This window comes from Poecilia latipinna, unplaced genomic scaffold (genome assembly GCF_001443285.1).
Source record: "Poecilia latipinna isolate Pla-1442-1.1 unplaced genomic scaffold, P_latipinna-1.0 Scaffold675, whole genome shotgun sequence".
Classification (NCBI taxonomy): Eukaryota; Metazoa; Chordata; class Actinopteri; order Cyprinodontiformes; family Poeciliidae; genus Poecilia; species Poecilia latipinna.
This window is the reverse complement of record NW_015113291.1, coordinates 39512-50619: the sequence shown is the minus strand read 5'-3', so window position 1 is coordinate 50619 and position 11108 is coordinate 39512. Positions and strand designations below refer to the sequence as shown.

Below are 11108 nucleotides of genomic sequence, written 5' to 3'. Positions count from 1 at the left end.
AACTGATAATATATGTAATTATAAGACCCTGACTATAATTCACCCATTTCACAGTACAATTTTCCTGATGTAGATGTTTGGCTGCAGATAAAATGATATTAAAAAAACCATCTGAGGAGAAGTTGGAATTAAACCTTTTTCTTCACATATTTTTAAAGAATGTACCATAGAGGTCAAACCTTTGGCTCCTGGTGCCTTTCTGCTGTTCAAGTGAAATGATTCATTTTCTCAATTTCCATCATACCACACATACTTTACATTCCTTTACTTTTGATAGCACTCAACAGAGTTGAGGAGGATGAAATGAAACGCCATCATGGTTAACCTTTGTGGTTCGGATAAGATATGCCTGCTGTCTACAATTTCCAAGTTATGTTTTTCACTATAATGAGATGTTCTTTTGAAGCAAACAGAAGAGTTTCCAGAACACTCAAAATAAAGCAATTTCCTCCTTCAGAAAATGTAAATATTCATGCTAAAAGTATGTTGGTCGGCTCTGATGAATGTCATACTTCTCACAAGGTGAACTCTCTGGTAAGGTTGTGTCCTGTGTGGAGTCCCACAGAATAGAGTTCTGATGACACAATGCTTCCACTCCCCTTCAAGACTCACTGACTTGAATAAATAATGAGCCACCTGGAGTCAGCTTGCTACTAGCTAATTGTTAGCATGACAAGAATGTTGTTATAGGTCAGGGTATCTGATGGGAGCAACAGTCATTTTCCATGACCAGAAATAGGATCTCTTTGGCAAGATGTGCTTGAGCTGCCTGGCCATCCTTAAATTAGCTACTAAACAGACCTACCTCAAGATGTTGGTCACAAAGGTGGAGTGTTTAAAGCCATTGTCGACATTGAAAATAGAAAACGCATTTCTTTTATTTGTAGTGTATAAATCTGAGTCACTATCAGTCACTAGTAATTTCCACAATTTATATCACAAAGTTAACATTATTGACAAATCCAGGATTCTCTTGAATTTAATTGCGCAGATAGAGAACTTTTAACCAATTTGAATATCAAAGTGAACTTGACTGGATTGTTGAACTGGAATCCATATTTTCAGATGACATGTTGTGAATTTGTGCTGTAAAAAATAAACTGCATTTCACTGAATTTAACAGAATAAATGGATCTGAATATAATTGCTAGCCATGTCAGATTTTTATTTGTACAAAAAGTTTGAAAGCCATGTACTTTTTCTTTGACTTCACAATTTTGCACTACTTTGTGTTCATCTATCACATAAGATCACGATAAAATACATCATAGTTAGTGGATGGGAAGTGAGAAAATGTGAAAATGTCTAAGCTGTGTGAAAACAAGCATTGTAGCTGGTTATACAATATGTCTATAAAAGGAAACCGAGATACCCTGTTAGTTTAGTCAATAATTGCTTATCTAAAAAGGCAAATACAGACAGGGCCACAACAAAATCTCCATTATAAATAAACAGAAGAAACACAACTCAGACGATGGAAGAAAAATGTATGTGTGATTCATATGGTTGTTTAAATCCTGCTTGATACGTAAAAGAATGATCTTATGTTATAATCATTTTAAAAAGCTCTGTTATTGTTTCAGTACTATCTGATCTAACAAAGGACAAAGTCCCAATAGATGAAACTGTCATGAACATTAGATTTGTAAGTAAATGATTACAAGTAATTATTTCAACAATGACTACCTTTTGTATATTTTTTCTCTTTTGATGTATAAAAAGTTCAACCACAGATGTAATTTTGTAAACGTTTTGTTTGATCAAGATAGCCATTGAAATAGTTCTGTCAATGATTAGCTGTAATATATTAAACCGAGTCCATTTCTCCTTTGTTCAAATCACCATTTAGTTATTCTTAAAACATGTGGTAACCATTATTACTGTCATATCAGCAATAAATCTGGCTGAATTTGAGCCATTTTTACAGTGTAAAATGTAAATTCCACTCTTTTTTTTAAATAAATCTCAATTCTGCATGCTAAAAAGCACATACATCGTTTAACAACAGCACACAGAATGAACCATTTTTTTCTTTGTGTTTAAACAGCTGTTGGCTGAGTCTTTGAAAGGCTTCTCTGTTTGTCTTGTACAAGTCTAGTGACGACACTGTCAAAGTTAAAGACTCCTGTCGCAAGCTTAATAATAAACAGAGCTTTACTTGCTAACGACAAACACACATGGAGAAAACAAAGATGGGAAGTGAGTGACTCTGCTTCCACCTGTCACCTGTCGTCATTGTTTTGGTGTAGCAACATGATACTTCCTTCTCTGTGTGTTTGCGCTCAGGGTCGTTTCAAACAAACACCCCCCACGAGGTTTCTTTAAAGTCCAATATCCAATTTAAGCAAAACATTTAGATAAATGACAGCAATAATCCAGTTAGACTCTGTGAAATAAAACTGCTAAATAAGAACTTCTACTGTTCTTTGCTTACAGCAAATGGATGCCATGTTAAACGTTTCACAGCCACATTATTTGTGGAAGAGACATGGTTAACAGTCAGAATGCAAAAAGCTGAGACGACAGATTTTTGACTTCGATTCATTTTGTCACCATGTAAACAAGGCTGGTGTGGCGGTACCACAACACAGTTGTTTGGTAATCAAGTGCATGACCTTTGATCTTTACTAGTTTGGCATCTCCTCTTCCTGAGTTGTTTCATAGGATCGCACTTTTATGTAAGATAATTTGAAATGTAACTTTTTTTGGTTGGAAAATCAAATGCTGAAGGAAGTTGGACATTATGGCCTTTCTTTCCATGGTTTATTGATCCACATGTTGGGTGTTTTGCAGCTTATCTCATTTTGTTCCTCATAATTTATTTTTGATGTTTCTCTTGAGTGGATGTTAGATGCTAGATCCAGAGTTAGTTCATGTAAACTGGGTAGAAACTGATAATGCTGATCTAAGTTAAATTGATGAACTTGTGACTAGAGGGCAAGTTACATGACTTTGGGTTCAGATCTCTGTTTTTAAGTCAGTCAATGTTTTTTGTCACAATATCAGCGTGTTAATGATGCACAGGGATGCTTGTGCTGTTATGATCCAGACACACATTCCTGAAGAAGCTTAGACCTGTTCAAAGGCCGTACGGAAACTGTGCTTCATCCTTAATAGTCCAATAAATAATGAAAAAAAAAACTGGTCCCACGTAAGAAACAATTCTCTTACTGAGCATAGTTAGTCATTGGGTAAATTGCATCAGAATATTTCAGCTTGTAAAAAAAACTAACCCCCGGCATAAGTGAGGGCATGTCATAGATTTGGTCTGGCTAACGGGCAGCAATGTTTATTTGATCTGACATCATGGCAGCAAGCTTCTGACACCTCTGAGTTGGTCCAGAGCAGAAAAGGTTCACCATACCGTAGGCAAAGTTCTGCTTTAGCACCTTGTTTCTTTGGAAGCAGGATATGGAATTTCACCAGCTGGTTGTGTAACTGTTAATCTTCTTTATGTACTTCATTCATCTTACAACCTACCAGGCCAGAACAGAGGCGTTGCATTACAGAAATTTCTTGCTTCATAAGCCAATTCCATGACAGTCTTTTTGAGATGAATCTAAGACAGATGTTCATTGTGAAGTGAATCAGGTACCTGCAGGAACATAAGCATGGGGGTGGCATTGTGTGTAGTAATCAGCTGTTATCTGAAAAATTTGCTTTTGTATTTTCCAAAGGCTGCTTTTGTCACAATTAAATAGTTCTGGTACAACAACAACAAAAAAAGAGAAAAAAAAAGAAAGAAAAGCTGCATGTGGAACAGTTAACATTTTTAATTATCAGTATGTTTTACTTACTTTGTGAGAAATATAGTCTTTATGATATGGAAAAGAGAGTCTGGGTCATGTCTCAGTTCCTGGGTTTTTTAGACAAATGGCATCAAATTGTTTTAAGTTTTCCACTGCATGTCAAAGTTTCCTCAAAACAGGTTTTCAGTTTTATATCTGCACATGATATATATACTAAAAGAGCAATGCTAAATTTAGTGGTTGTTTATTATTTATGATTAATGTTGACTAAAACAGTGCTTCAGTCCTTTCTCAAGTATCTTTCTTAAACAAAACTTGTATTAGCTATTCATTTTTTCATTCAAGTCAGACTTGACCCTGATCCTGATCTGATTATGAGACAGATCCCAGACTTCCTTGACATGATACCTGATAGATTGATGGACAGCTTAGTTTTGCTTCGTAATTCTCTAACGGGTTGACATTAAAATACTACAGAAACCTCTTCAGAAATCGCTTTAAGGTGAAGCTTACAAGAAGACTCTAATGGTGAAGCACATCTAGTTGAATTTGTCTGGGGAGTTACTGGATACCTGGAAGGGCTAAGATGTTCACTATTACGGTTTTTTTTTATACAAGCAATCCTTGAGTAAAAAATTTTAAATATAGTAATTCTTAATTAATATAAGGGCATTAGGAGATACTTATGAGTGTGAATGCTTGGTATTTGCTCCCTCCTTGAAAAACAGCCCAAAGTTTACAGAAAACATGCGACTTAGCTTTTATTTTTATTCTTTTATCGACAAACTTCCCCAAACCTCCTTTTTTTTTTTTTTACTAATACACAATCAAATCCAAGTTTACTAGCTGACTACAGAGTTCAGCTGCAGTCCTCGTACTTTGCAGGTGCCCCACTAACCCACAGGATGCCAGCTGTAGAAGAAGTACTAGAATTAAATAGACTCAGCCTGAACTAGGCTCTTTTTGTGTTTGAAACTGGAAACAAAGGACACCCAATTAGACAAGGACCTGAGCTTTGAGCAACCATTAGAGAGGGTCATGCCACGAGGGAGGAGGGGAGATGCCTTTGTTTTCATGTGTACGAGTAAGTAGTAAGGGGGTAGTTTTTTTTTTACTTTTTAGGAGGTAAATTTTTACTTATTTATTAACTCAACATCTTCATGCATATGTTATGTTTGCAATGAGGTCTTCCTGGTAATAAGCTGTTTTTCTCTCAGTCTGTGTATAAATGTCATGACAAATGCATGCTTGTGTGTAAACTCATCTGGGGCTAAACCACTCCCAACTCAGTGATTCTCCAGTTAAATATGAAAATGTTGTCCTCCACCTTTTCCCCATGCTATAATGATTCAAAGAGCTTACATTAAAACTTTTTTTAAAAGCATTTTTTCTCTTTTTTCCCCTCTCCTTTTCAGACACCAGGGGGCAGAAGAGGGTCAATCTAAAAGTAAAAACGAAGCCCAATGGCCTAGGGCCTAGGATTAGTTCAGGGGTCTTTTAAAATCAATAAAACAAAGTATTATTCCTTATATTTAAACCGCATTTTCCGTTTACAAGCATGTTATAGAGTCTATGAAAAGCACTGAATGCATTTCTTATACTGAAATTTCCTTTTTTTTTTCTTTTTTGCTTTGCTTTTTTTCACCTTCTAAAGAGGATAATATATAAAGTCCCTCAAATCTCATTGAATGCAATACATAGATGTAGAATCTCCATCTACATGCTACAATTTAAAAACTGTAGTTGAAAGAGTTAAACATTTTTAAAATAAGATATCTTAAGGGCTGATCTTTTTGTAGTTGCAGGGCAGTTTATCACGTATACGTTTCACAACTCCCATGTTTCTTAATTCATGTTGTCGCAAAAGTGACCTCGCATAATAACCAGTAGTGTGATATCACCTTTCATTGCTCAGTTATAACCTTTCTATGTCTCTGGAAGTGTCTGTACGTTAAGTTGTACTTCAGCTATCTTTGGCATGCTTAGTATTCACTGGTAGAACATGCAGCTAGCTTTTAGGAAATTCTTTTCACTATAGCTCAAATGTTTTGTGGCTGTAACCCTCTGAGTTTCTGTCTCCCTGCCTTGCCCTGAGTGATTCTTTTCTTTCATTTTTTTTTAAGGGGCTGATCTTCCGCATTAAACATCTCTGATATTTGAGGCGCTCCAGGGATTTTGCGAGCATGCCCAGTGCGCTCCTCTCAGCAGCACTGGAAACCACTGCTACAGCATAGGAGTCATACCAAGCATAGCCTGCGTGTCAGTGCAGTCGACTTACAGCTGGCTGTGAGGACAACTGACGCTACTTTTTCGCTTATTTTTTTTTTTACGCTCTTTATTGCCGCAGTACGTCAGCTCTTATTTAGAGGAGGGAACGAAAAATACAGTGAACCCATTTAAACAACACCGAGGCCACTTTTTGTTTTGTTAACGGTTTTTAAGAGAAGTAAAGTTGGAGGCTGGGCCTTTAGCTTTTTGACCGTCGCTTGAAAGAAGGAGAAAAAGCTGGTCTTTTGTGTTGTTGTTTTAAATGAAAGCTCGATAAATGCATCTAACGAAGATGGACCTGTTGAACTACCAGTACCTGGACAAAATGAACAACAACATCGGTATCCTCTGCTACGAAGGTAAACACGGCCGTTTGTGGGCATTTTTAATAGCTGTTTTTAAAAACTTCATACTAGCTGCTGATGCTGTTAAAGCGGGAGGTTGAGTTAACGACGGAGTTGGTCGAAGTTTTCTGATCGGTTCTTTGCTGGCGAGCAATTTTATGACACAATAATATGTTTTGTAAATGTTTAAACCCCCGGGGAAAACGGGGGTTCTTCTTTAAGTGTATTTTAGCAACGGTAGCTAGCGGGTAAGTACGTTGTTTTATGCGTTCTTTGAGAGCAAAAGTTATTTTTTACGGGCTGTCTGATTTATTGATTTTATTTTATTTTAATTGAGGTTCGTTAATGAAAATCAGATTGGGCGGAATAACGTTGTCTATTGTGTGTGGTGATTTATTGTTGTTTTACAGTAGCTTCAGTTGTAGTGTAGTTTATCAGTTTCAGATAAATCAGATTCTGATGTTCGTTTTTCTGCTCTTGTTGTCATATTTTCTACAGAAATATGTTCCTATCTTTCTATTTTCTCTGGAATAAAGGTTAGAGGTATGTTTGTCCTGTAGGTGAAAAGCAGGAACCTTAAGCAGTTTAATTCTCGTCATATCCAGAGCTGGATTAACGTCTTTTGCGGCCCTGGGCGCTAAAACTCGCTTGCCCTTAAACTAACCACTTATGCTCAGAAACTCAGTTTTACTTGAAGGCACAAAACATGTCAAACCCTTCCAACTGAAAAAATGCCATATTATTTATACCTATGATTACCAATGGCCAAAATAACCACTTCTTTATTCCAGGTGAACTTTATTATGATAAACCAAATTCACAAAGTAATTACAGTAAAAATTATTTACATACGTATTCTTTACTTCTAACTCTGATAATTAGTAGTCTGATAGTGTTTTTGAGTATCTATGTAACAACAATAAACATCCATGATTGATTTCAAATTACTCTTTACCTAGATACGTAATCTTGGTATTGTTTAAATGTTTATGTTAGGATCTTTCAAATTAAATAAGTTTTGACGCAAAGCTGTGGAATACCTCAAACTAGTACTTTTTCAATTGGTAAACATATCAACAAACAACATATTTTATGAGGCACTCTATTTTAAGTTTTAGGAAAAAGTAGATCAAGTTTACAAGGAATAATTTGAGTGACCTCCAGTTTGTAGACATTATTTACTGTAATCACACAATCATATTTCTTTAGTTCATTATGGCAAGTTTTAATAAGTTACAAAGTTTAACTTATCAGTTGTTTTTACAAAAAAAAGTGGTCCAAAATGACCAACCACACCATTATGACATGGTTAAAGACAAAGTGACCAGTATCCAGAACATTTAAATCATTAAATGTGGCTCAGCGTTGCACCAGGAAACTGTAGATATGCTTCAGTAAGTACAGGTACAGATCTTAGGCCAACCCCGACTACACATTCACCAATCATGATGGTGTATTTTGATATTTTGACTGATAACTAATCAATATCTCAGGAGCCTTTTATTAAATTCCACATGGTTGGTTATCCTAAGCCTGCATCATACTTTATTTTTGTCATCCATTGCAGGGGGCGCCCCAGGCATTTGCCCACATTGCCCCGTGGTAGATCATTTTAGTCATAAGACAGCTTCTATGGGGTTGATCATGCAAGTTCTTACCTGCCTTGTCCCTGAGTTGTTCTGCACCATGAAAGATGAAATCTTCTATTTTGACATATTGGCTTGTGGTTTGAACACATGACAGAAATTTTAGACTGCTTCTCAAAAACGTGCTTTAAAGATGTTGCAGATAAACCTGGCACTGGTCAATGATTACTGTGTTTATAAAGCTTCATTTGCAATGTGTCTCAGAAAGCATTTACTTCAACTTGAATCCAGTTAATTGTTTGCTGATCTTGGTGAACTAAACTAAAATCTGTGTCCGTCATGTGCCTGCTGATAAGAAAAAAGATAAAAGAAGTGGCTAATGACCTTGGTGGTAAAGGGCTTTTCTTTCAGTTTCTGTAAGTTCAAACACATTGAGCCATGGAAAGATTTGGAAGAACTGTGTGATGCTGTGGGTGTCCTGACTTGTTATTGTATGCATGAGCACACCTACTCAAACACATTTCCTGGCAAACACACACGCATGCTCATACTGGTGCTTTGTCTTTATAGCCTTAGATCGATTCTAAAGCTATCACATTGTTGTCATTGTCGACACTTCTTTACAATCTCAAGCATTACAGTGTTTATTTAACACGTGGAGCCATACACTTTGAGAAGAATTTGAATGCTTAAGTTTGGGTCTGTTATACATTTATTATGATTGTTTTTTTTTGTTTTTATTTTTAAGTTTGTTGAACTATCCTTCCATTCATACCATAAAGCAGCATTTCTGTTCTTTTGAATGAGTCGGTAGTTTTGTCTTTAATCACCTTCTGGAACTACATTTACTATAAGTTGTAGAGCTTCATCCAGTTATCCAAACATTTAATCTGAGTTCGATGTTTATGCTCCACTGATTACTGTAAATTTTACTTTCAGCTTGTAATCAGGGTATTTAAAAATAGTTTTCATTTGTTGAGGCCTCAAGACTTGTTAATTTAAGAGAAGAGACTCAGTGATCTTCTGAGTCTGATTAATTTCAGTTCTGAGTTTGGATGAATTTATTTATTTATTTATTTTTTAAAGATAGGCTACTTTGCACAAATCTGTCAGGTCTTGTACAAAGTGATATTTAACCCATGTTTATCCTTGGTGACAGCCTTATGTTGTTTACATGCAGTGACATTGTCAAATGATGCACTGCTATGAGTTCATGAAAACCCAAAGGAGTCATTTGAAAGTATCTTGTCACTGCTGGATATCAAGTGATTCTCTTTATTTCCAGCTAGTTGCTAGTTTCTGGCTTTTTTGAGATCTGACCTGGCCATTCCAGTTTCCACCAATTCTGATTCTCTTCCTCCCAAGTCTGAAACATGATACTGCAAGTTTTCCTAGATGGTGGTTTTTGAATCCAACTTGAAATGAAGATTATCCCGGTTATCCCGGTTCACAGTACCAGTGAATTCTATACCAAATCACTCTTTCATAGTTTAGTTTTAATTTTTAATTAAAGTAAACACCATATTCTGTTTATTGGTGTGCTGGAAGGCAGAACAATATCAGAGACAAGAAAGGCTGGCTGATTTTAATCTCTTGACTAGTACATCTTTAATTTCATATTTGTGCCAAATTATAAACCTATTGCTTCCACTTAATTTCACAAAGGACATTTTTATGCTAAGCAGGTTTTAGTCATAATTCCCTGATTGGATGCCAGTGTTTGAATTGAATGATTACCCTACAAAATGTAGGCACTAATTTTTATATTCAGTTTTTCTGGCCCTTGTTGGCCAAACAGTGACAAGAGGAATGCAATACAGAACTAGTGATTATACTGTTGAGCTGGAAACAAAATAGTTGCTTAAATTGTACCTCAAAGCACTTTTGTCAACTTCTTTGAAATGCACTTAATATTGGATTTAAAAGTTCAGCTTACTGACCCGAGAACATTATGTGCACTTTTTATTAAGGACATTGTAAAATATCTACATAGTTAGAAAATAAATCAACCCAAAGACTGAGTTACAAAGAAACTTTGTCAAAAATAACTATTTTGCTGTTCAAGAAAAAATAAAAAAAAAACCCAGAAGACTAAAACTTTAAGAATCCAGGAGGGATGACAGTAAGCTGAGAGAGAAGAGCGGAAGGAGACAGACGGAGAGAGAGAGAGAGAGGTTCACCTCAGTTTGTAATCCAATCTCATCCTGATTCCAAGCCGTTTGAAGTTCTATCAAGAGAAAAAAGCTTTGATCATGTAGACCTAATGAACTGGGAGACCAGGCGGGGGGGGATGGAGTGGAGTTTAACTTCAGAGTGCTGTCTTCATTCTACTGTTTTAATGGGAAAAATATATGGCACTTTTAATAAAAACAAACCACACTGAAAAACTGGCAGTTACGCAGAGCATTTTATCCCAGATGTAAAGTGTGTGCTCCTGCTCGTTTTTATATGAATCAGGGAGTGTTTTATTCTTTTCATTCTGTAATGGTAGGAGGTGTTATTTTCTTGTTCCCATCTGTCCTTTGATTCAAAGCTAAATTGCTAGAAATTGCACAAACTGTTTTGCTCCTTTGTAGCATTGTTCTAATGTCATCGTGTCCCTCTGCCTGTTTCTTAATATTATTCTGCCTGCTTTTATCAGCAAAGGAAATACACTGAACATTTTCACTGCTGAAGTTCTGGGATGAAAAAAGGGGGCATGGAAGTTGAAGTGTTTCATATTCCGAGTGCAAGTTGATTTATTTCGCATGTTTCAATCTGGAATATTTCTTCTACTGTGAACATAAACTGAATTTGTATGGAGCAAACCACAGATACAGAAGATCCAAAGGTTCCTCAATTCAGTATACAAGTAAGTCTTGCAATAACTGAAGTATAATTAAACTTTAAATTAAACTTAGCCAATCTAATGTTGGCGCTTACTTCATGAACCATACTGACATTTTAAATATGTTTATTGTGGCCCCCACAATAAACATATTTATTGTTTATTGTGGGGGCCGGAAATATAACATAATTGTAAGACAATAAAAGTTGTGATATTTTTTTTTAACCAGATACTGGATTAAAGTTTTAATGAATGATTTCAACAGTTAATTAAATAAATGGTTTAAAAATGTAATCACACATTAATAATATGATCATAATTGTATCAAAATTCA

General features: G+C 35.8%; 1 protein-coding gene across 3 annotated transcripts in view; it reads left to right on the top strand.

Moving 5' to 3' along the window:
- Positions 1–11108, top strand: part of vgll4b (vestigial-like family member 4b) — a 41733-nt gene that overhangs the window by 14190 nt on the left and 16435 nt on the right. Inside the window, exon 1 of one of the 3 annotated variants that reach the window (XM_015044444.1) lies at positions 5944–6376. The exons of the other annotated variants lie outside the window; for them this stretch is intronic. Within the exon in view, the coding sequence (XP_014899930.1) occupies positions 6295–6376 (82 nt within the window). The 5' untranslated portion in view covers positions 5944–6294. Of the gene's footprint in view, positions 1–5943; positions 6377–11108 lie in introns of those variants that run through there. 3 annotated transcript variants of the gene reach the window in all.